Source organism: Prionailurus viverrinus, chromosome B2, assembly GCF_022837055.1.
Source record: "Prionailurus viverrinus isolate Anna chromosome B2, UM_Priviv_1.0, whole genome shotgun sequence".
In the NCBI taxonomy this organism is placed as follows: Eukaryota; Metazoa; Chordata; class Mammalia; order Carnivora; family Felidae; genus Prionailurus; species Prionailurus viverrinus.
In genome coordinates, this window is record NC_062565.1 from 107,110,700 (window position 1) to 107,137,585 (window position 26,886).

At 41.7% G+C, this 26,886-nt stretch overlaps 1 protein-coding gene across 1 annotated transcript in view; it reads left to right on the plus strand.

The window, feature by feature from the left end:
• The window catches only part of SLC35F1 (solute carrier family 35 member F1), a 408,951-nt gene extending 385,087 nt beyond the window's left edge, over nucleotides 1-23,864 (plus strand). Inside the window, exon 8 of the mRNA XM_047857710.1 lies at nucleotides 20,597-23,864. Coding sequence (XP_047713666.1) covers nucleotides 20,597-20,821 — 225 coding nt within the window. The 3' untranslated portion in view covers nucleotides 20,822-23,864. The remainder of the gene's footprint in view (nucleotides 1-20,596) is intronic.
• The last annotated feature ends 3,022 nt before the right edge of the window (nucleotides 23,865-26,886 follow it).

Genomic DNA, 26,886 nt, shown 5'->3' on the forward strand with positions numbered 1-26,886 from the left:
AAAGTTGAGAGTAATTGCATAAGTAGTGATTATTTTTTGTAGCTGCATCAAAATAAACATGAAACTGATAGAGAAGAAATGAACATTGTAAATTCTCTCTAAATTCCTTTTAATGCTCCCCCTTGGCCACTGGTCTATATGGTTCCCCACACTGAGCAGCCTGAAACCACAGGTGATCTTATTGGAAGAGTAACATTTTAGGAAAGTAAAGGCTCCATAAAACTTATATTCACACATCAGGAAAAATGTTTTTATCATCCAAATATGCACTACTAAAAAAAGGGGAGAGAGTCATTTCAGAATCACTTGTCCAAGAAGGCTACTTCAACTATTCTGGGTAATGTGATTCATGTGAATTTTTTAGAATTTCATCTGTATGTATTCATTAGAAAACATTCTGCCTGTTTAGCCTCATCTTTATACATGACTGATTTTTGTAATTGCTGTGAGTTGTTTTTGACAAGTAATCATAAAAGTTTCTTACATTGTCAACTGCCTATTCTAGCAATCCACATTACATCCTGTGAGGACAGGTGTAGAGTCCCATGATCCTCCCTGACCCATTCTGTCAGCCACTAAAAATTTCATCCCACATGTGCCAGTTTCTCTAACTGGTTTTGTTGTTCTTGTTGTTGTTGTTGTTGTTATAAGAGACTTGGCAAGAAAAGTTTAGTAACCTCGGATGTGGGTATAACTTAATAATACATGAATATACACTGAATCTCAAAGAACTTCGTTCAGCAAATATTTATTTATTCTATGCCTGCTATGTGCCAGGCACTGTTTGGGTGCTTAACTTTTCATTTATAAATAAAGATGACAAGAACACTAAAAATCACCAAGTGGATTAATGCAAAGGCTGAGATTCCAAACCACTGAAACTTGAATAGACCAACAATCTCAAGCATCCTTAATATCTGAGTGCCAGTGCCAGAGAGTTTGCAGAGGTTGCGTTAACAGTGGAATCTTTCATTAGCTGGGGATCAGGATCCGGAGCCAAGCAACCGTTGATCCTCTGCGGCCGTGAGCAATTTGAGTAATGCAACTGCCCTTGAGCAGCCAAGGCAGGCAGCCTCAGCCTGTGGCAGCCGGTGAGCATAACAGCAATAGTGCACAATCTTATAAAAATACCCTCAGAGGCAGCTTGTTGTATTTCCTTTGGTAAGAACGGAATCTTCAAAGGCTATGATTTTTAAGTGCATAATACTAATTATAAATGGGAGATTTTGATTTTTTTATTATTTTTTTAATTTTAGAGAGAAAGAGCCTGAGCAGGGGAGAGGGGAAGAAGGGGGGAGAGAGAGAGAGAGAGAGAGAGAGAGAGAACCTTAAGCAGGCACCATGCTCAGCACAGAGCCTGACACAGGGCCCGATCCCACCACCCAGGGATCATGACCTGAGCCGGACTTAAGAGTGGGGTGCTCAACCGACTGAGCCACCCAGGTGCCCCTAAATGGGAGGTTTTAAATTAATGCTTACCTTTTATGACTCTTTTCATATTTTTTAAACTGTCACTGCTGAGTAAAGAGTTGGAGAAATTGGCATCATTGAGGCCCCAAAGTATTTCACATGAAATACGGAGGTGATAGAGCAATGAATGTTTGAACTTGGTTTCCCCCTGCCTGAAAGCTCAGTACAGAGTCTTTTGAGAGCACCATCTTCCTAAATTAACTAGGGTAAGTGCTGCTAGCTTCTGCAGACAGGAGGCAATGCTCCCCATGTAGCCATTCGGAAACCCAGACTCCTTCCATGTTGTGGCTCTGCCATCCTCTAGGGCGGGGATTAACAAAGTAGGATCTGCAAGCCAGCCCCTTGTTTTCATAAATACAGTTTTATTGGAGCACACTCGTGCCCATTTCTTTATATATTAACCATGGCTGCTCTTACCCTACAACGACAGCATTGAGTAGTTGTGACAGACACTGTGTGACCCACAAGCCTAAAATATTTATTATCTAGCCCTTTAAGAAAAAGTTTGCCATCCCCTGGGCTAGGTTCTTAGAGTTTCTATTGAGACAGCCTGGAGACTTCTATGGCTGTGTCTAGAGTAGTTATACATAACCTCTTGCTCATTCTTTTGGCCAGAACTCAGTCACATGGCCACCCCTAATCGCAAGGGAGGCTGGGAAATGTAGCTAAGCTGTTCATACAGGAAGGAAAGAATATAGGTTCAGTGAAGTGGCCAATCTCTGCCACATTAGCAATTCCCATTTACTAGAAATAGTGGAAGGATTAGACAAGTTGGGATAGATTGTGAGGCAGGTCCAGAACTGTAGCCAGAAGTCTGAATTCCTTTTACAAAAGTCTATTCATAAACTACACATCACAAATATTTTGAACTCACATTATCAGGACAAGCTGTAGGGAAAACAGAATGAGCTAGAAAGGTTGCAGAAGTTTCAAATGGAAAGGCTTGTGGTTGCACTGGAGCATAGCCAGGAAAAACCAGCTAGTTGTCTCCCAGGAGAATGCATGGGATGTGCTTGTCACTAGGTGCACAGTCCAGCCCCCTCCTACATACTCAGACACCTAATTTTGTCATCCAACCTGTATGTGTCCATCTTCCATTGTCTAGAAGATAAACGAGCCAAGCTCACAGAAGCAAGGCATCAGCTTGCTGAGATAAAGAACAAAGCTTGGCTCAAACCTAAAGGCTAAAGCAGAGCCACCCCTCCACACATCTTCAGGAGCTACCAAGACTAGTTTTCAACTCTGTAAGTGTTGAGAGTTTTTATGTACTCCCTTCTATGAAAGATAATACTGTCCCTCCCTCATTTCCTGACTTCTGTTGTACTGTTTTTATATTATCAATGATTTTAACAGTGCATTCTAATCAACATAATCTTTATGGGTTTTAAGCCATATTTCCATACTTAACTACATTTCCTATGTATACCACCAGTCCCTGAAACGCAGGCTCTTGTTTTCTGCATTCTTTATTTTGCCTTATGTCTTAGATTTTATCACTACTGCTATTGTTAGGAAGCAGGGCTGCTATGTACAGTTGTACAGGCTGTCCACAGTGCAATTTGTCCATTTCTAGGAAATACTTTACAACAGATGCTAGTCAAGTGCCTTGAAGAAAGAAAAAGTTCACAGTCACTGGAAAAGTGCCATTGGGCTGGCAGTGCGTCTGTCAGGAAGTGTTCACAGGGACTTGAACAGTATCTCCCAAGTCTTTACTTCCTTGAAGACATTTCTTATATTTATTTATATTCAAAGGGTAACTTTCCTAGGTTACATTTTTTTTTCTCAGAACTTTATAGTTATTGAGATTTGTTTAGTTTATTTTTGTTTTGTTGAAAAACTGAGAACTATATCCAATCCTTTTCAGTCTTTTGAGTTACTGGATTTTATTGTTCAGTAGTTTGGGGGTTTCTCAAAAAAGGGCCTACAAGTGTCAGATCTCTGGGTTCTTTTTGTTTGAGAATGTCTCTGGTGTCTTTACACTTGTAGGTCAGCTTGGTCAGTGACCTGTCCCATTCCCAGGAGTACAATTCCTTGGTGGCCTTGAACTGCCTCCCCCACCCCCACCACCCCCACTGCCCAGTTCTCCTCAGAGCCTCAGATAATGGTAGATTCCAAGGCCTCCCCATCCCGCCTCCTTGAGACTATGAGGAAGTAGGAAAGGGTGTCTGTTCCTGAGAATGTTTCCTTGACTTTTCCCTGAGTTTGCCTAATCGCCATTTAATCTATTCTTTCCAAATTAGAGAGATCTGAAAGTAAGTATATCCACCAAAATGTGAACACAAGGCCAAGGGCAGATAGAATGGCAAAGTTGTTGCATGTCAGGCTCCAGAGTCAGACCACCTGGGTGTTAATTTCAGCTCGCTCTCTACCAAAGGGTCCCTAACTTTTTCATACCTTAGGCCCCTTTGTTGGTCTGGTAAAGCTTAGAGATCCTTTTCACAACGTTTTCACATTTCTAAAATAAAATACTTGGCATTACAAAGCAGGCTGATTATATTAAAATAAAGTTAACAAAATATTTTTAAATGTGATGATATAGTAATATACAAATCACGGGATCTAGAAGCACACCTAATAACTACTGTCATTTCAAAGCAGTGATGAGTGCAGATCTGGAATGATCTGCAGCAGTCGTCATGTGCTATGAAATATACGTGATTTCTGTTGGCAAAAATTCCAAGGTACTGCCGATACCAGTGCGGCTCATTGCTTACGTTTATAGTGGAGAAATGTTAAATGACAGAGGTCAATGGAGATAAAAATCCAGGGTCTTTGTCTAGGTTTACAGCACCCCTGAATTCTATACAGCAACCCCGGACGCTAGCCAGTTATACAGCCTCGTGCAAAAGTTACTTAACTACTTTCATCTCTAGTTCCTCCTTCAGCAAATGGGGGTGATAATAGTAGATGCTGTGTAACTGGCAGCATCAGAGTTCCCGGTACAGAAATGAGTATAGAAATGTAAATCACTCACTGCAGTGGCTGGCACAGTGAACACTCAGTAAATAATGCCATTATTAAGGATGGTAGACTTTTGAGGGCTTGTATTTTATGTTCCGCACACTTTCAAGTATTGCATAAATTACGTAGTGCTGAAACCATGTGCATACGTTATTTTTATAACCGTAAAACGATAAAGTTGTTTCTATGCCGAAAATACATAAAGCTAGCAATACCCTCTTAATAAAAAGGAGGTCTAAATACGAATCTCTGCCGTTGCAAGATGCGCCAGAAGTGCGACCAGACACTGATCGGAAGGTTTCAAGGGGTTTATTCTCAGTTTTAATAGACAAGCATGAACACAAAGGGTGTCTGTTTTCCTCATTATTTTCACATAGCAAAACTCTTCGCTCATTACATTGCCAAGGACTAACATAGTCACATGCCGAGTCTCTTTCTCATTTAAATCGATTTGGGCTGCGGTTTTATTTTAAAAATAAATACATTGTAAACCATTCTGTGGAGCTTCATATTCAGGAAGGTAACTCAGTTGAGCTTGAATGTAAATTTGGTGAGTGGCTTTACGTCCAGTTCCTTCTCGATGCTGCATGGAACCCGGGCATTAGTGTGCAAAACAGTAGCTGTGTGTAGTTGCTCTGTGGAGATCTGTCTCACAGAGAAAGCAGTTATTGATTGTACTGGTAGTTTCCTTTGTATACTAACCAGTTCTACCTTTAGATAAAAGGACTGACCTTAAGTGAGAAGTAAGTACAAAGCTCCTGATGACAGAGTTCCCTTTCTGCTGGATCCTTGATACAGCACCTAGCACAGCGCCTGGTGCAGTATGTGTTCAGCAATTATTTATTCAGTGCAAGGCTCATCTCTACAAGAAACATTAAAGGTTAAACCTCACTTTTCTAGGCTGAACATTATCTAGGAATTTTCACATTAGAAGCAAAAAGGCTGTTGATCGATATGGACTCTTAAATCTCCAGTGGATGTGACCAGCCGAAAAATAAAGAAAAAAAATAGATCCCACGATAGCAAGCCACTATTTTGATTCATTCTTTGATTGAATTGGTGGATTGCTTAGAGAACGTCTTCAGGTAACACGGAGCTTAGAAAACTGGTTCAGTGTCATAGTAACTATTACAGTATCGTGGGGGTGTGGAAGAATGGAGCTCGCAGCGGGGATTGAAAATTTGCAGAGAAATGTATTCTTTGTATAGGAAGAATCCTATGTAACATTCAGACATTCGTAAGTCATCCCACAGCGAAATTGTGAATTGAGTCATTATCACATACTATATTGCCATATCTATATTTATATTGTTTACATGCACAGAGGTCAGCAAAGTGGTAAGAGATCAGATTATACATATTTCGGGCTCTGGAGGCCAGGCGGTCTCTGTCACAGCTACTCAACTGCCATGGACATGGCTACCTTCCAATAAAACTTTACAAAACCAGGCAGCTGCCAGATTTGTTGGTTTACTGACACCCGATGTAAACCATGACTGTCCTTGCAAACTTTTCACTAATCCTCAGCACCAGGAAACGGCCATCTCCTCTGAAAGGTGTGTCATTAATAAAGCTACTGAGAGCTGTACACAAAATGTTACAAATCTCTTTGCATTTCATGTGTACAGACTTGCTTGTAAGGCTAATTGTAATAATTCTCCCTAGTTTTAGCATTAAGCGGGGCATGCGCCTTCTGTTTCAGTTCTTGGTGGCATCTAAGGCCATATCTGTTAGTTTTGTTACAGGGATACCCACGGCATGCATTCAGTCCAGGGAGATGTCTTCAGTTTATTGGTTTGTTATTTGCATTTTGCACAGAGGCATGAGTGGGGTGCCAGTGCAAACCCGTGGCCCTGAGCGAAGATGTGAAAGGGAAGGGATATTAAAGTCATCACTTACAGAGAAAGATGAAGCAAAGGCATCTGTAGACATGAAGCACATTCCAAAAGTTTCATCTATATAATGTGCCTCAGAAGAACCGGCAATATCAGATAACAATAATATTATCAAATTAACTTTCCCAGAATCACATGTCCAGAGAAAAGAGGCCCTTATACACACAGGCTAGACAATAAAGGAGGTCATTTCCAAGTGACAAATCTCTTTACAGTTTGGTGATATCTCACTTTGCCCATCTCCCTCAAAACTATAGTCAGAGACATCATGGATGGTTATGGTCCTATCAGTTCATGGATATCAAATATAGAAGACAGCTCTCGATTCTGATTTTTTAAAATGTGTGTATATAATAGTAACAAACCCAAAGTTCAAAATGTTTTTAAGCCTTGGGGCGCCTGGGTGGCGCAGTCGGTTAAGTGTCCGACTTCAGCCAGGTCATGATCTTGCGGTCCGTGAGTTCGAGCCCCGTGTTGGGCTCTGGGCTGATGGCTCAGAGCCTGGAGCCTGTTTCTGATTCTGTGTCTCCCTCTCTCTCTGCCCCTCCCCCGTTCATGCTCTGTCTCTCTCTGTCCCCAAAATAAATAAACGTTGAAAAAAAAAATTTAATAAAAAAAAATGTTTTTAAGCCTTAAGACATTAGATAATTTTATTTTTTTTTTAGTCTTTTTTTTTTAAAAATATAATTTATTGTCAGGTTAACTAACATACAGTGTATACAGTGTGTTCTTGACTCCGGGGGTAGATTCCCGTGATTCATCACTTACATACAAATCCCAGTGCTCATCCCAGCAAGTGCCCTGCTCAGTGCCCATCACCCATTCCCTGACGCCCTGCCGACCCATTGCATTAACCCTCAGTTTGTTCTCTGTATTTAAGAGTCTTACAGTTTGCCTCCCTCTCTGTTTGAAATGATTTTTATAACAAGTACAAAATTTAATTTAAAAGGGGAATAAGACACTAACACTGTTGTTGAATGTCTATCACATTTGTGATAGCACATTATGGATTTTGAGGATTATACCATACTGTGGAAATGTAGTGATAACGATGTTGTAAGATTTTATTATGGAATAACCAAATATTCTGGGCGTGATGCCAATACTTCTTAGTGATATTTTGGAATTAGAAAGTGAGTGTTGAGGGTTACTTAAGAGAAGGTGGAAGCTATTCATCAGGTACCAAACTTATTTAGAAAAAAATTATTAACTATTAAAACCATAATGTGATTTCCCTCTTGACATCTGCCACATCATGATATTATTTACAATCAATTACTCATCCATTTATTTTATTTTTCTGTCTTTCCTGCCATTACCAGGTACATGTGAGACAAAGAAATAAAGAATCCCAATATGGTTGTGGGAGAAGCTAATTTTTCATTTTGTCAAAGGTTCCCCCCCTTCACAGCCATGATAATATTTCTTGGTGATTGTTTGTTTCTGTGAATTGAGAAAGAATAGCATCCAACTTCATCATTGATCCATTAAGGTTATTCCAAGATGTGTTGAATTAAAGTTGAGTCCTTCCCATATGCATAAATATATGAATTGCTTTCAGAAGCGTGAATGTAAGCAATAGAAGAACAAAAATAATTATGTTGCAATGCAGTTAATGAAACAGTTGGGAGATGGGAAGAGAATTGGGTGGAGGGTCAAGGCCTTGGGCACTATGTCAGCTGCCACTACAAGATGGTGCCCTGAACACTCTATTGAACCTCCCTCAGCGCCAAGACGTTCATCATAGTACTCCGTACTTCTCTGAAGGTTGGTTTTTAAAAACTGACATGAGATGAAAATACTTTGGAGGAAGTTGACAGCGCTTTGTTTGCTAAGATTACCATACTTAAGCAGTGTTGTTATTAATTGTGCTTTCCTAAATATGGTTCTCTCCACATAGAATACTTCTCAGGTTGCAAGAATGGAGACCGCTGGAGAAATGGGAGAACTTTATAAACACTGGCAGGAATTATACCTACAACAACAAATAGTTTATGCTAGTACCATAGAAGATGTTAAGTGTACCTCCTCTCTGTTTAAAGAGATGATATGTGAAAATATGGGAAGAAATGTACCATGAGAAATGCTTAGAAAAAAGTCACACACCCTCAGAATAGTCAGCTTCAGTAATTGAGATTCAGTCTTCATTTCTCTTCGTTGCTCCTCCTCTAAAATGTATTCTATTTCTACTGTCATCATCTTAGTTCAAACGCCAGCATCTCTCATTTAGACCATTGCAGTAGTCTCCTGGTCTGCCTGCTTCCACTTAATTCATCGCTACAATTAATCACCCACCAGCAGCCAGAGTGATCCTTTTATTTTTTTCTAAGTTTATTTATTTATTTTGAGAGAGAGTGCACGTATGCGAGCGGAGGGGTAGGGCAAAGAGAGAGGGAGAAAGAGAATCCCAAGCAGGCTCCACGCTGTCAGTGCAGAGTCTGGACTGCACTGAGCTGCACTGGAGCACCTGGCTCCATCCCACAAACCGTGAGATCATGACCTGAGCCCAAATCAAAAGTTGGACACTTAACCGACTAAGCCACCCAGGCGCCCCCAGAGTGATCCTTTTAAAACACCAATTAAATAATATTCTCCTCTGCTGAACACCCTTCTTTCTCATTGCATTTTGAGCAAAATTTAAATGCCATGCTGACCTCTAAGGGCCTACACACTGTTCCTGAGTAGCCTACGCTTTTATGGCTCCAACCTCCACTCTTGGCACTTGCGCACCATATTGTGTTTCCCTTTAAAAGGGGGAAATGCGGTGCCTGTGTGGCTCAGTGGGTTAAATGTTCGACTTCAGCTCAGGTCATGATCTCACGGTTTGAGAGTTCGCCCCCCGCGTTGGGCTGTGTGCTGACAGCTCAGAGCCTGGAGCCTGCTTCAGATTGTGTCTCCCTCTCTCTCTGCCTCTCCCGAGCTTGTTCTTTCTCTCTCTCTGTCTCAAATAAATAAATGTTAAAGAAAAAAATTGAAAAAAAAATTTTTTTTACATTTATTTCTTTTTTGAGAGACCTAGAGAGACAGAGCACAAGTTGGGGAGGGCCAGAGGGAGAAGGAGACACAGAATCTGAAGCAGGCTCCAGGCTCCGAGCTGTCAGCCCAGAGCCCGACATGGGGCTCGAACTCACAAGCCGTGAGATCATGACCTGAGCCGAAGTCGGAGCTTAATCGACTGAGCCACCCAGGCACCCCAAGAAAACATTTTTAAAACGGGGAAATAATCATAGCTTCCTCATGAGTTATTAGGAAGGCAAATAATGTAAATCCCATTAAACAGCACCTGGTACACAGAATGCACTCAACTATGAATTACTACTAAGTGTTAGACATCAGCGACATTGGCTATCCTTCTAGTTATAGACCTGTGCCCTTTCCTCCTTGGGACCCTTGCTCTTGATGTCCCCCTGCCTGGACTTGCTCTTCTCCAGGGCCTCCCATGGCTGTTTCTGTCTCAACTTCAGTGCCTCATCTGCAGAGAACACTTCCCTCACGATCTAAGTAGCTTCCACCAGACTCTCACGTCACCTGTCACCTGTTGGTTTCCTTCATAATGTTTCCTAAAATCACATTACAGATTAATTCCTTCTAATGTTTTCAGTCTCATCTCCCACAACAGACTGGAACCTAGGAATGGCGTTGTATCCAACATATTTATCATTATATCCTCAGCTCATGAAATGGTAGAAACTCCATTCAGATGGACAATGAAGTGATAGCTAAGGTCTCGGCTCACAGGTAATTCAAGTTACTGAATGAATAATTCATTGCTGAGTCTATTAGTTCTATATGGCTGCTGTAACAGATTACCACAAACTTGGTGGCTTAAGACAACAGAAATTTATTCTCTCACAGTTCTGAGGACCAGAAGACCAAAATCTGTTTTAAGGGGTGTGCAGCTGCACTCCAGCAGACTCTAAGCCTAGGGTGGGTGATGGTCCAGTGAGGCCAAAGGAAAGACCCAGAGACAGTGATCAAAAGGTAGGTTTGTTGGGGGAACCTATGCCCAGGGATCATCTGCTGTTGGGATCTACGTGCAGCAAGTGCTTGTATCACAGCAACTTAACCCAGCAACTATCAGTAGCCCTTCCCCTCCTCGCATGGCCAGCATTTCCAAAACATCAAGGTGTGCCACATGGGCACTCCTCATTACAGGAGGGATGCTCCAGGTTGGCCACCTCCAAAGCACCTGACCTTGAACACTGAACAACACATTCTGCTTTACATTCTGCTTGCTGGGAATGTAGAGGGAGGACAAGATCTCTATGTTTTCAAGATGGTGATTAACAAGGGCATTCAGGGTGTGCTCGTACCAACTGGCCATCCAGCCTGTACCATATACCTGGCCAAAATTCAGCAGTTATGCTCCATCCAGAGTCTCTTGGGGAGAATCTGTTCACTGCCTCTTCCAGCTGCTGTGGCGGCCTTCATTCCTGGGCTTATGGCTACACATCACTACAGTCTTTAAGGGGAGCATCTCCAAACTCCCTCTGCTGTGTCTTTGCATATCCTTCTCTGTGTGTCTAATCTCTCCCTCTGCCTCCCCTCATAAGATACACGTGATTGCACTCAGGGCCCACCTGAACCTAGCTATGTTAGTGTGTGCTTAGGCCTCCATAACAAAATACCACAAGCTGGGCAGCTTAAACAGCAGGGATTTATTTCTCACACCTGGAACCTGGAAATCCAAGACCAGGGTCCAGCAGGGTTCAATTTCTGATGAAAGCTCTCTTCCTGGCTTGTAGACGTCCACCTTCTCAGTATGTCCTCACTTGGTCATTTCTCCATGTGTATGTGTAGAGGTGGGGGAGGTGGGAGAGAGAGCTCTCTGGTGTCTCATAAGGACACTAATTCACTAATTCACCTTTATGACCTCATCTCACCTTAAATACTTCCATAGAGGCCCCATTTCTAAATATAAGACACACTGGGGGTCATGGCTTCAAAATACATATTTAGAGGAGTGGACATGATTCAGTCTGTAGAGCCCAGGATAATCTATCACCTCAAAATCTTTAACTTAATCATATCTGCAACGACCCTTTTTCAACTGAAGTAATTAACATTCAAAGGTTCCAGGTATTAGGATATGGATGGGTGCCACTTTTCAGCCTACCACACCGAGGAAGCAAAAGGAATTGCTAAACTTACATATACTTGTAGGTTCTCAAAGATGGTTTGTGCTGACAGGGGGTGGTTGCTCCAAATTAATAAAATAAAGCAGAATAGAAACTTATGAGGATTCCTGTGACTTATGTAATTACACATCATTGTAAGAGAGCTCAACATGAAAATAAGTTCAAACACTGAGCCTATAAACCAAGGGTTTATTCTTTGCATTGACAAAAAACCTTCCACTCCAGATGGATTGATTGCTGTTGCCAATTCCATAAATGCATTTGCAATTCAATTTGATTCATGCTGACCTTTTCAGAAAGAACTATTGAGGAAATTTTCAAATCTATCTGTGCTTTAGCATTTACTCTTTGTGATGTAAAGCTAACAATAGCTGACATTTATTGAACATTTACTATGTGCCAAGCACTGCACCAAAAATTTCATATATGTGAAAATATATATATATTTATGAAATATACATATTATGAAAAGTTTCATACACACACACACATACACTTCATTTAATGCTCACAACAGCCCCATGTGGGAAGTATTACTATCTTTAGTTAACAGACGAGTGACCAGAGGCCTGGAGAGTTAAGGAACTTGTCCAAGACCACAGAGCAAGAAAGTGGCAAACAGAGATGCGAACCTCACCATTCTCACCAGAGCTCATTCTGTGAGGCCCTGCTTGATATTCCCCAGAAAATATCATTAAATATTCCATTTCTAAAACTTGCCATGGAGAGAAATTGTTATGAAAGGTTTACATCAGCATTAAGACCTTTAGTATAACCAGATTTTCCTTTTGTCAATTGCATTAGGGTTCTCCAAAGACCTAGAACCAATAAGACATGTGTGTGCTTATGTATCTTTCTCTGTCTCTATCTCTAAGAGGGCCAGGACAGGCTGGGGTTGGGTGATCCAACTTCATTGCTGAAGGGTCTGGGCCCTTCAGTGCCTGGATTGAGTTGTTGAAGTTTCCCCTTGACTGTAATCACAGGCCGTAGTGATACTAAGGAATGCCTAGGGATCTCGTGTATTCCAGACATAGTATTCCTTACCTTCATCATGAAGTAGCAGCCCAATTTCCCTTGGAAACCCAGATCAATCACCCCAGCCAGCACAGCGACGAGAACTCCCTTCTTTGTTAACTGAGAAGCATGAAGAGCCCAAAGCAGTTGGGTGGCAGTCTTCACTTTCAATTCAGTGGAATGATTGTTGTGTCTCCTGGTAGCAGTATTCCTCCCTTTGGAACTAAGACTTTTAGATCAGCAGAGCAGAACGGTGCAGTAACAAGAAGCAAAAATTTTACTAGTGGATCACTAGGGGAAATAGGACAGGGTGCCACTCCTATTTCCGCCTCGAGATTCATTGTACCGGAACAGTTCTGTGACATAAGTTGAGCTGCAACACTACCACTTCTATAAACTCAGTATGTTTCACTGGCTTTCAATTTCAGTCTCCTGTAAAATCACTCCAAGCCCCATGTGCACCCCCGTGTTGTGTGGAGGGAAAATAGATGTCTGATGATGCAAGAGTCCGAAGGAATGCGGGAGTGAAGGCCACTGCTCAGCGTCCCTCACACACAAATGTAATCCCTTTTTGACTAGTGATAAGAAGAAGGAAGCACAGAAAGGTGACATAAATGAGGCATCTAATGGCCTTTGTTGTAACTGAGCCTATAATTAAACACTCCCACAGAGTAGGCCCCTTTTATTCCACTTCTGGCTTCGCTATTCTGGTCTTCTTTTGCTGGACTGCTGAGAATAGAAATCTGCATGAATGAGGATTTCTATCAGTTCATCAAACCAAGTGAAAATGTCTGTTTGTCATATAAAAGATAATGTCAGAAATCCATTTTTAGCTCCCTGTTGCTGTACTCATGTGTGAAATTACTCACAGGGGAAGATATTTGCCCGTAAAAGAACCCTTATTGGCCTTGGATGTGATTGGCTGCACAAATTATACTGCCAGATGAATTGGTTTTGCAAATCCAACAGAAGGCCTCATAAACTGAACTGGGATCACAGTGCGGGGCACAGCCCTGCCCTGTGACAGTGTCAGGGCCCTGTTTGCTGCTTCTCTCCTTAGCAACATGATGGCTGGAGGATAAGTTGTTCTCCAAGTATGTAAATCTTTGCAATTCCTTGGTTTGTTGAAATAGAGAGACCATTTGGTATTTTGACTGAGGTACTCATTGATTTATTTTCCGTCTTGATTAGATTAGCATGAATTTGGGGTTATTTTCTATCTCCTTTGGAGAAAGAATGGGGAAGGAGGGATTGAGGTCAGTACTGCTGGTCTCTGGAAACAACCGATTTTAGCGTTTGTCAGTAGATTGTGTGCCGTGCCCACATTTGGTATTTTCCCATGCTATGACTTATGACTTAGAAGAAAGAAATCGTGCAATATTTAGCGAGAGATTTAGCCCTTTTTTTTTCTTGGAAAAAAAAAGAAAAGGAATGAGGAAGAAAGAGAATGAGGAGGAATAAGAGGAGGCAAGAGCAGGAGACAGAGCAACAATAGACAGGTCTGAAGAATTTGAAAAAGCTCTGTCCTCTCCAGGCAATTTATTTCCAGTTCTGTAAACTCAGAAGACAAACTTTTGTTTTTTCAATACTCTTAATAATAATAAAAATGATCTTGTTAGTTCAGTGCAGAGCCAAAATTAGGAGGTCAAGCATCAACTTGTTTATGTGGGCATTTTGGTGGAGCCAAGTCTGTCTAGTTGCCTTGCCCTGAATAGCAACTGGCTCAGACCCAGCAGCAATAAATCAGGAACAGGGGAGAGCCTTTCCTTGCAGGAACCCAAGCAGGCCACGGCTTACAGCCTGCCCAGCCAGGACCAGCCTCCCCTGCTTCTGCTCCCCACCGTGGCACTCCCAAGCTCCAGGTGTGATCCCCAACCCACTGAGACACACACAGCTGCTGAGAGATGAGTTGTCCTTGGTGAGCTGTCCTCTCTCGCTTCTCCACCCCAGGACTCTCAGCGGATTGGTTGTTGCCCAAAGGGTCCACCCTGCAATTTACATATCAAGTGGGAACCCAAGAGACCTTGGATGCCCCTTTTAGTTATAAAAGCCAGTTTTCTCAACCCGTAATATTTGGATTTAAAAATTTCACTATGGCAGCATTGTATTTCATTGTGATTCACTCTTAACTAGCATTTTGCATTGCTCAGTCACTGGTGAATCTTTTTTTTTAAATATGAAATTTATTGTCAAATTGGTTTCCATACAACACCCAGTGCTCATCCCAACAGGTGCCCTCCTCAATGCCCATCACCCACCCTCCTGTCCCTCCCACCCCCCATCAAACCTCAGTTTATTCTCAGTTTTTAAGAGTCTCTTATAGTTTGGCTCTCTCCCTCTCTAACTTTTTTTTTTCCTTTCCCCTCCCCCATGGTCTTCTGTTAAGGTTCTCAGGATCCACATAAGAGTGAAAACATGTGGTATCTGTCTTTCTCTGTATGACTTATCTCACTTAGCATAACACTCTCCATTTCCATCCACGTTGCTACAAAGGGCCATATTTCATTCTTTCTCATTGCCACGTAGTACTCCATTGTGTATATAAACCACAATTTCTTTATCCATTCATCAGTTGATGGACCTTTAGGCTCTTTCCATAATTTGGCTATTGTTGAAACTGCTGCTATAAACATTGGGGTACAAGTGCCCCTATGACTGACGAATCTTTAAACTAGTATGGAACCTAGAACCGCCAATCTGCGTCATCTGGCTTTCTGTTGGGAACAAAATTGGCTTATTTGTTCTCAGCCTAGAAATCATGATTAGATGTGCCAGTTGGTCTAACTTTATATGTGCATTTTCTATCACAGTGTATGGAACTACAGGGGGAAGTATACTGTTCTACATGGCAGATCATTCAGGAGAATTTTCACAAACTTAACTAAAAGTCTCATTTTTCCCAGGCATGACTTGCCACTGAAATTGCTAGGCCGTCTCCCTTCATGGAAATTCTTCCCGACAGCTTTGGAACCTCACACTTCCCTGCCTGTGCTGTCTAACCTTGGGAATGACCAGTCACTGCCCTTTATTGTTCTAGTTACCTATCGTTGCATTGACTTCTGAAGCAACTGCTAAGTTTGCACATTCCCAGACTCTACCTTCCTAAGAATTTTCTGCTAAAGAGTTAAAAATGTGGAAAGGTTTAATTACATCTGTATCTGTTTAAAAGAATAAATGTGGGGGTGCCTGTGTTGCTCAGTCGGTTAAGTGTCTGACCCTTGATTTTGACTCAGGTCATAATCTCACGGTCGTGACATTGGGCCCCGTATTGGGCTCCATGCTGAGTGAGGAGCCTGCTTGGGATTCTCTGTCTCCCTCTCTCTGCTCCTCCCCTCTCCCTCAAAATAAATAAATATACTTAAAAAAAAAAGAATAAACTTAAATAAGAACTAGAAAGGAAATCATTATTGTAGCCACATATCTTTCGTTAGCCTTTGTATATGTGAAAAGCCATGTGTAAGGACACTTAGAAATATCCTTGAATTCATTTGTAAGCAGCTTCCTTATGCAGTTCAGAAACCACTTTCAACTCTTAACCATTATCATGCTTCCAAATGGAATGCCTCTTTAAACAGCAGACTTGCATCCAGCTGGGCAAGACAACAGGTCTATTTAAATTTTAGCAATAATGCCTTCAAGATAAGACATGACCTGACATATTGGTATTTCCTTCTTCCATACTTTATGGATAGCCTTAGAAACACATGAGGGTTTGAAAATGTTGTCCTTTGCTCACCGACCATACATGAGAAGACTTCAGGGATAGTAGTCTTTCACCTACCCAGCTTCTGTCAAGCAAAGTTCAGAAGGCAGGTCCTATCAGGCCAACAGTAATGGTTCACAGGTGTGTGTGTGTGTGTGTGTGTGTGCGCGCGCGCACACACACACACAAAATGGGAGACATAGAGAGAAAGAATACATACTGGGTGGATAATTTAGAAAAGAATTACTACTTTTTAGGGTTTCCAGTTATATGCATTCCCCTTTCCTCCTGGCTAGTGAGAAATTTTCTTTACCTGTATCTCTTTTCTTTCTAATTTGACCTTATTTTCTCCCTCTTTCCAGTTGAATTTCTCTGAGGTTCCTTAGCTCTCCCAGTTAGATCTAAATCGGATCTAATCTCTCCTTTTTTGTCAAATAACTCCAGGAGTTATTTAAATCTCTCCTTTTTTGTCAAATAACTCCAGGAGCTTTACCCAAATCTCATTTCCCTGTACCCCAGTTTCCTAGGAAACCTCCCCAGCCACTCTTTTCCAGGTCTTTCTTCTACAAATCACAAGTGACAGTTTCCTTTTTTCCATTCAATCTTTGTTTTCTCCTAGAGCTAGAAGCACCATACATCTCCCTGTAAGAACTAAAATAATATTTTAACTTTGTATTATCTATTAAATAAAAATTAGTTCTGATCATCTATAGACCCAGGTGCAGTCATTGAGCAAAAATGACCAGAACCCCGCATCAGGAACCTTAGAGAAGCCACATTACACAGAAGCATGCACCATAAGTACACTCCCCAAGAAAGAAGGAAGCGGCAGGCCCATCATATAGAAGAAGGTGGTACATAAACTCAGTAAAAGTAGAGCTTCAATCCAGAGTCTCTTCATCCTTGAAACCTTATGCCTCTCTGAGGATTGCCCATGTTCTTCTCTGCTCACCCGGCCATCTTTTTGGTCAAGCTAGAAAAGGAAAGATGCTCTTGAAAATTGCCCTCTTCCTCACTTATTCTAGTTGGTATATTTATAAATGTGCCTTGAAATGGCTTTCAAACCATGTGGTTCTCTACTTGTAGAGGCCTAAGACTCATTAGAGTCATTAGTTTGTTAAAACTCTGCTTAGATGTTTAATACCACAGCCAAAATTAAAATTTGTTCTGTCCTTAACTGATGTGTTGAATGTCCCATTAGCTAAATAGTAATCATACTGAGATGCCATCTGGCTGGAGCTAGGTTTAATTCCTAGCTGGAGGTTGAGGAACTTTGTACAGTTTTACCATCAGCCTTCCAAGCCACCCCCTTCTGGACAATGGCTTGTGTCCCAGTCAGATTGCTTTAAGCAACACACAGGCATTCTCGTGATGCACCATGAGTGCTTTCTGACCCTTGTTAGCAAAGAGACCCAGCAGGATGGGAAAAAGACAGCAGCAAAGTAAACAGTGTGTGCAGCACAATGATGTTGATGCAGGCCTTCCTTTCTCAGCTTCTCAAAGCTCCAAGTCGGATAAAATGCACATGAAGTGAGTCCGCAGCACAGAACATTTAAGCGTCTTCTGATGGGCTGCAGTTGGCTGGGGGAGGACCACGAAGGACACTTCAGACAGCAGCCTGTGCTCTTCAATGGGGACAGCAAACCTCCACCTGAACCTTTCCCTCTGTGTAATTCGGAGATGGCTTTCGGGCCTCCTCCGGTGCCCAGGGAGGTCCTAGTTCTCTTTGCCTAGGCAATTAGGCATGAGTACTTCTTTGTAGTAAATGAGTTCAGCAGTCTAGAATATACAGAATTTTTGTTTGACTGATTGGTTTCTTTAAAAGAATGCTCTCTCAGGATAAGTGCAGTATCCAAAACTGGGAATCAGCCTATTAGGTACCCTGATTCAATTTTCTTTCTTCCGTCAATCTATAAAGAGAAAAAATGAACTTTTTTCTTACTTTTAACCTTTCTGTCATTATTTCTAATATTCAGTATTTATCCAGATTAGTCATAATGCATGTCTTTCTGGTCTCATTTTGGGCTTGTGTGCTAAATAAGACTTCCTCTACCATCTATTAATAAAAACTCTTGGGTGACTTCCAAGGTGCCTCTGTCATATAAAATCCCATGCTATCTATATTTTGAACACTTTTAGGATGAATTCTGCACGAATTAAGTGGAAATGCTTTGGAAGTAAAATATGTGCTGTCGTTCTAAAGCTACGTCCCAGGAAAACACTGTGGAGTGGATTTATCATTCCACTTGATGGTTCCATGTTCAGAAGAGGGACGATTTGGGTGCTCGTTCCTACAATGGCAAAGGCATTAGCTTTACAAAGATGAATTTTTAAATATTCGTCATATCGATCAAGTCAGACTAGGGGAAACTGAAACCAGAAGTTGAGAGGAATTCAAATCCTTCTTGCAGGATACCGTGCATGAGATCTTTCCTGTTCCTCCCCTACATTGCCAAGTCCTCTCCACCACGAGTCTATGAGACCTCTTGTGCCAATCCACTGATCAGCAGCCCCCCTCTTCTACCCAGACTCTTGCATTGTCCTCCCAAATCGTTGTCTTATCGCTCTCCCCTGACTGACCCCAGATTTGAAGATGACTTTTGGAGTTAATTATTAAGAGTCAATACTATGACTTCCCTTTCAACAAGTTTCTGCTTGCCATTCTATGTATGAGAAATGACATTTGAGGGGCGCCTGGGTGGATCAGTTGGTTGAGCATCCAACTCTTGATTTCGGCTCAGGTCCCGAAATCACAGTTTGTGAGATAGAGCTCCGTGTCAGACTCCGTGCGCTGACAGTACAGAGCCTGCTTTGGATTCTGTGTCTCCCTCTCTTTCTCTGCCCCTCCCCCACTTGCTCTCTCTCTCAAAATAAATAAATATTTTTAAAAAGGAAAAGAAATGGTCTGTAGTCTTAGCTACCTTGGTGTTGCTAAAGAGAGAGAGAAGGAGGGGGGTACAGGGAAGGAAGGAGAGAGAAGGAGGAGGAGGAGGCAGAGAAGGGGAAGAGTTGAGGAGGAACAGTAGCAGGGAGGAGAAAGAGTTAAAAGAAAAACAGAAAAACCACCACTGTGGCAGGGGCTCTTAGCCTCGGGGCTGTCTTCCAGGAGCCATTTTCCTGACTGACTTTTCCACTGCAGCTGTCTTTCAAGGATTATAGCCTTGCAACTTACTTTATAGACTCTCTGGATCTTCTTCCTGTTCTTCTACGAGCTTCCAATTAATTTTTGTCTTTTTACCAGTTTTTAGTTCTTTTAGACTGTGAGCATTAAAAATAAAATAGGAAACCCAATCAAATTGGTCTTCTGTTGCCCCATGGATACAGCCTGTGGTCAAGACTGCAACAATAGCCCTTGACTAAAAAAAGGTTGGGCATTCACAGCTGCATTGTATTTTGTCTACCAGTACCTCTGTGTCTCCACTGAGACGATTAAGTCCTTGAGCCATATGTTTTCATTTCTCTTTCTCCAGCATGTAGTTCCATGCGTGATAGAGAAGGGCATACAAGAAACTATTAGTTGAACGAACGCATGAATGAATGAACGAATGAATGAAATAGAAATGGCAGCACTTGTATTGTTACCTTACTCTTCCCCAGTAATTATTCAAGCAACTACGTCCAGTGTAACTACTCAAGGAGGCCCAGAAGTTGTAATTTTTCAAAAACATATATGAATTTTCTGGCACTTGTATAAACCAGTGTTTTCTTTTTTCTCTCTCAAATCTCTATGAATTGTCAAGCAAATACTTTAGGAAGCACCATGCTACATAAACAGCTCTGCTTGGTTGTTGTCAGATTAGTAGAGCAAGAATGGAATGTTATAGTGTTTCTTGCCATCCAAGGATAATCTATTCTTGCAAAGATAGTTACGAAAGTTAATAACAGTTCCTACAGGGAAGACAAATAGTGTCTGAATTGGATTAAGGCACAATAAGAGTGCCCAATACAGTTGTGTCAGGGAGGGGTTTGGTATTTATGGCTTCATTACAACCTTAAATGGAATATCTCTATTTCTTCTGGGTTTAATGAAGCCAGAAACAACCGCTTTGTTGAGTGATACTGGAGTTTGAGGCTTATTGGGGTTTGGGGGGGTTGCTTTTAACTTGACTTATTTTAATTCACGCTTAACTAGCTCTCCCGCATCGGGTACTCAGACTGGCACTTTAAGGACAATTAGCTAAGTGTTCCTCTGTGTTCACCACAGAGCCAAGAAAAAAAGATAAGGAGAATCAATAAGACCAAGCCAGTTTAGGACGAGAACTAAGTGACGAATTCACTTTCCATCAAGAGCATTGGCCAACTCATCAAGCTGCCTGTTCTGGGAGGAAATGCTCTGCTCTCCTCCCTCTGTGCCTCATTAATGTGGAAATGGTTCTGCTCTGACTGCTCAGTGACTTTGCTGTTGTGTTACCTAGTTTTCAGGACTGTATCTCCTGTCCTTCTTCACCATCCTCATCGGGCTGGTGCTCTACTCCTCCACCTCCACGTACATAGCCCAGGACCCCCGAGTGTACAAGCAGTTCCGCAATCCCTCGGGACCCGTTGTGGACTTACCAACCGCAGCTCAGGTGGAGCCTTCGGTCACCTACACCAGCCTGGGCCAGGAGACCGAAGAGGAGCCCCACGTTCGCGTGGCCTAGGATGCGGCCCTCCCTGCCCCCTGCGGTCAACTCAGCGGCCGTGTGTTCGCCCTCCATCTCTGTATTGTACATAGAGAAAGGTATTTATTAGGTGCGGTTTACACAGGTGGACTGCAAGGTAGCAAACCCGAAAGCCTATAAAAGGCACGAGCTGAAGATCACCGCAGATACGGGCTCCCATCCACCTGACTTAGAGAGATGCCTAGCTAGTGTGTATCCCGACCACAACCCTCCTGCATTAATTACTGTGAAAACTTTTGAATTAAAAGCAAGTATTATTATTATTTGTATTATTATTGTTACTGTTATTACACTAACTTTCAGGAGACTGTTTTGTACTCCTGATGAGAACTATTGCCAGACCCACATGTAGTTAACATAAATCCCACTTTTCTATGGCAAGTCACTTTTTAAGAATCATACTTTATTTTTTTGCACAGTCTATATGAGTGCTGCATGCCACAGGAGCTCCATCCCTGAGAAGTTTCCTTATCCTAGGGACCTGGGGGCTAATGGTTTCCTCTGTTACCTGTTGGATTGCCTGCTCAATAAGTATTTTGTGCTGTGACCATTGTGGGGAGGGGCAACTGACCATATAATTCTCTATTCTAGGAATAGATATAAAGCAAACACTTTAGCCTTTTTATATTTCACTCTCTGACTACTCCAGGCCATTGCCTTTCTGTTGTGCCACGTGATTCTGCTGATAAAGTCGCTGTAATAACTGGATGAGGAATGTTTCATTCCTGTGGCTTATAGGAAACCCCAGAAATAATATCATATGTGTTTAGGGTAATATATATACATCTATGTATTTTAAATCTTTCTGCCCCTCCCTATATCCTCTCTTCCAAAAGTGTATTGATTTTACCTTTAATTCCTAGATTTCTTGAGTGATAATATGGAAATTGTTCAAGGCAGTGGAAAAAGCCATGGCCCTCTGCCCTCTTCATTGGGTGAGACACTTTTTAAAATACACCAGCATGGAAATTACCCTTGTGGCATATCACCGGTTGTGTAGCCTCCCAACAAGGTCAAGGTGCTGATGTGGAACAGTCTCTGACAATAGCTTGACTGATTTCACCATTTAGTAGTGATAAAGATGTCGTGAATGAAAAAGTTTGGCAATTGGGTCGTGTTTGGCATCCCTTCAATAGCAGAATATAGCAACGCCATATTCTTAAGGATACAGAGAATATTGCAAGGTCCTGATAAGGCTTTGAAGCATATGTCACTAAGTCTAATTTTGTTGCCCTGAAAGTAGCTCTTTTTTTCAAACACACAAAAAAATCAAGAAACACTACAGACCTCTTCAATTTGGAATAGATCCTATGTGTCAGTACGTGAAACAGTCGTTAAGTTTGGCTGGCTTCAATACCATTCAAAAAGATCCGCGATGGGGTACAGGGTTTGTAAAAGGAAAATAAATGCTGATGAAATTGTGGGCAATTCAGACCAATACATTTTAGGCAAACAAAGCAAAACACCAGAGGGGTCCCTGTAAAGGAGGACGGATTACAGCGCAGTCAGGTTTCCAATACACCCTGCACGAGGCCTACTAGGCAGGCAAACGCGCCCCCTGCTGGCAGTCAGCGCCAGGCGGCAGCGCCAGGCCTGCCTTCAACCCCGGGGGTGTAGTCCTGCCCTTGGAGATGGGGAAGAAGAATGATCTCCTCGGATATGCAGATTTTATGGCCATCTCTGTTCAGCCCCCTCAGAAATACGTTTTATTTTCGGAGAAGAAAATATCAATGTTAAAGCTACAAGTCAAAACACCTTGCCAATATCTCTGCTCTCTGCTACCTTCTAAACCAATTAAATACCTTTCTCTGAATATTTTGTCCATTCAGATCTGAAGACCTTTGAAGACTGTGGTTTTATTTTTGTGTTTACATTCCTTTGGTTGGCATAATTTGCTTGACTTATTGCATTTTTAGTATTTATTTTAAAGCCAAATGTTTTAGTCTTTTTTATTCATTTTTTATGACACTAATTCATAAACACTTAGTAAAGTCTTATGAGAAATAAGTGGATGAAGATATTCCAAGTCAACTCAGTCGACTGGGAATTTTTTAAAAATTTAAATTTCAGAAAGGTTTGCAACCAATGGATGGCTAAAAGTAGCCATCTGGATTATTTTCTAGGATATTTCAATTGACTCCATTGTATGGAAACCAAGTGTGAATGTTGAGGTGGACTCACTGTATACCCTTTTATCATCCAGTGTCCTTGTGCACAAGATTTCATGTCACTGGGGTCCTTCACCGTGTTGGTTCGTCCCCATTTAGAAAGGCTGATAACACGTCGAACCATCCGAGATCAGGAGTTCCAGATGGGCCCTTCGGAAAACAAAAGAAAATAGCCAAGAACAAATGTGACAACACCGGTCGGTCCTTCCGGAGTGCGTCGGGACGCGAGAGTAGAACATTAACTCTAGTTGTTTTCGTTTCCGAAATATCATAACCTCAGTAGACACCAGCAAAAATCTCAGCTTTCTGACCCCACCGCCACTCTCTCCTCCACAAGTGAGACTTTAGCAACTTGTATAGAATTGGCTTGGGTAAGCAGACCACAGCTCCCCATTACCCCGCTGGCGCTAGTGGTGAGTGCTGGTTCTCACTTCCTCGCCGGAAACTTGCACTGAGGACAGCGCTTGCCTTGGTCACACCTTCCCACAGCTCCAAACTCTGGACCACACAACCAGGTAGACCAAGCAATGGAAACATTTGCACCACTGTGTCCCATGAAAATGTTTCGATGTTTAGTTTAGATATTGCTAACTCGTGCTATTAACCTTTTGACAAGCGTGTAGTATTGTTTGTTTTGGGTTTGTTTTTGAGTTATAACCAGTTAGTAGTCCCCGGCTAGCTCCCAGTACAGATTTTACCCCATGGGTAGGATTCTATTGTCAAGCCACATAACAAAGCACACTAATCCAGACACTGCAAATGGAAAATATGAACCAAAAAGGAAATTTACACCGAGAAGTTGAACAAACTTTCCATTTTTGATATTTGCATGCTCCCCTATGGACTGGCTGTGGCAATGTAATGCCTGTATAATGTTTTCAAATAAAAATAAATGCTTTATGAAAGCACGGAGTTCTTGGTTTTCTTAAGTGTTTGTCTGCACTATGACAACCGTGTAAGGAGCTCCCCTGGGATGCTGGAAATAGCCATGAAAGTAGACAGCAGGGCACATGTCAAAAGAAACACCAGAAAGAAAATATTTCCAAATTAGGAAGGGCTCAGTTGGTGTCAGAGCCGGAGCTTTGAAAAGCCACAGTAAGCACGTTTGTAATTTGCAAAATTAATTATTTATCTGAGTACTTAAGAAGGTGCCGGGGGCTACAGTCTTCAAGTCCACGTTTAAACACGTTAAAACACATGTAGAACAATATCAATTTTCTCCAAGAAACAGTTTCTTATAAAGGACAAAGTTCTGTGTGTGCTTCCCTTGGCACAATGCCAGACTTAAAAGACGAACACCACGTTTGTTAAGCAGAACTCTTTGTGTCTCTCCTCTGGGCTGACACCATATCCTGTGATTGTCCCTCCTCCACTAACTGTAGCCACCAGCAACCCCTTAAGTACTTCAGGATGATGTCTATAAATTAGCATGTTCTTGTGTGTGTTCACAATCAGACCTCAAAAATTAAAGAGCTGCAAAGACTGTGTACGTGAGTTATATATGTAAAATATTTTTAAAAGAAAAACACCCATTTTTCAGAAGAATAGGAATAGCAGCACACTGATCCTTTTAAAGTATTCTTTTTTTTTTTTAATGTTTATTTTGAGAGAGAGAGAGAGACAAAGCATGAGCAGGGAGGGGCGGAGAGAGAGGGAGACACAGAATCCAAAGCAGGCTCTAGGCTCTGAGCTGTCAGCTCAGAGCCCAACGTGGAGCTTAAATCCACGAACCGTGAGATCATGACCTGAGCTGAAGTCAGACACTTAACCAACTGAGCCTCCCAGGCGCCTGCTTTTTAAAGTATTGTTGAGTGAGATCCATTATGATCTTCCATTATAAATAGAACAGTCTGTATTTAACACAAATAATTTGCTTCAAAATTGTGACTTAGTTTTAAAAAAGTTTTTTCCTTGAAAAATGTAAATGTTTCTCTAATGTGTTGTTTATTTAGGAGGCTTTTCACCGAAGATGAAATACATTTGAACTTCAAGCCAACCTATGTCCAAATGCCCAGCAATTCATTGGAGTCCAAAGAGTATACATAATAAATGCATACGACATGTATACTCTGTCTCCCCAGTGAATTATAATTTTCTTAAGAGAAAGAACTCGGTTTTCTAAATGCTTGAAAGTTCTTGCGAAGGTAAGATAAGGCAGCCCTCGGATGATTTAGCATGAAGAAAAAAGAGAAACAAGTACAATTCAGCAGGAGAGCTGTAATAGATTATATTGTCTCGATGTTGCATAGGAAAACCAACTGTAATATCAAAATAACAGGGTCTGAAACCAGATCCATTTTCAGGCCTAGCAAAACATCTTGCACAGGGAAGGTACTTGCACATCTTTTTTTTTTTTTTTAATGGAATCTAACTTCTTAACCCAAAATAGAAAATACAAGAGTAAGATTTCTATTACAAAATGTTCCCTTTTCTACTACTTGAGTACTTTTTTTCTGTAAAATTCCTGTTCTTGGAAAGGAAGAAATCACTGGTCCACTTAAATGCACCATTCTGGGGCGTTTTTTACCAACTCTTAAAATGTTTACCCCTTTCAGGTTGGCCCCGGGATAAAAAAACAGCAAAGTGAAGTTCTTTTTTTTTACTTGCAAATAGTGTTTTTGAATTTATAACATTGCTTCTTAATTATGCACACTGGTCTTTCTTTTTTCCTTCCTTTCTTTCTTTTTCTTTGATTTCTTTTTTTTTTTTTTCTTTTTTGGCTTTTTTCTTTCTGCAAGAATAAACAAAGGGATCGCTATGGGCCACCTAGGCAGTGTCTCTGCCCTTTATTCTCTATGTGGTCAAAAATGTTTAATTCAAAAAAATTACAATACAGCTGGGAAATCCCACACCTACCAGATGGCCTTACATCAGGGCCTGAAAGGACAAGCCATTGTGTGTCACTTTTCAGACAGCCAGACAAGTCGCGTCCAAACATTACTGCAGCCTGATTAACAAGGAAAACTAATGATCAGAGGGAGCAGGTCTCTGGGAATAGACTAAAATTAGGGGCTTCCATTTGGATAGACAAAGGCCTGGTGTGGGTAAGACTAAAATCTATCAAATGAGCTTGTTCGCCAGGCCTCAGCATTAGAGCTGGAGACAATCCGATAATGCTTGAAGGATAATTTCAGGATACATAAAGATAAATATTACTTTACACAATGGGGAGTAATCTTCCTGAACTCATTACCTCAAAGTGATATGTTAAGTCACCTAATAGATGGGAGAGCTACAATAAGGCGTTAAGTAGGCTGTGTAATTCATTATCCAATCTGTTAACGCTTTCAAGAGTGAAAGCAGACACTATTAATAATTATGCCTGGACAATAGGCATTGGACCCAGTGTGTCCCAGGCGGGCCTGAATGCGTGTTCACCCTGGCTTTAAGAGATAATACCAGCAGGTCCCTCACTGTGGGAAGCTGGCAGCATCGTGGATGGCCATGTCTTTTTGCCACTAGATGTCACTGTCTGAGGTAAAACACCAGGGTGAAGCCCACCTCCTACTCAGGATGGTGAGGCTGTTCCTGGATTCCCATTCCTGGAGGGCAGCACTGGCCTAGGCCCCCAGCTAACTGTTCAGGCCTCCTCCTTGGAAACATCCGTGGATAGGGGTTGGTGGAGAGGTGGCTAGGAGTTCAATGGTAACATCTCCAACGTCTTCACACCTTCTTTATCGCTAAATAGATAAAGTAAAAGAGCAAGAAAGAAACACATGAGGGCTAAAGGAGGCTATACTGCTGGAATTATTCAGAAGCAAATTACATTGGAAGCTGACAAACCCGTATGTTTCGAGAAGTGCTCAACAAGAAGTCAATGCACGCATGAATGAATGCACACTCCTCGTGGGAGGAAGAGAGAGATTCCCAGGTCCT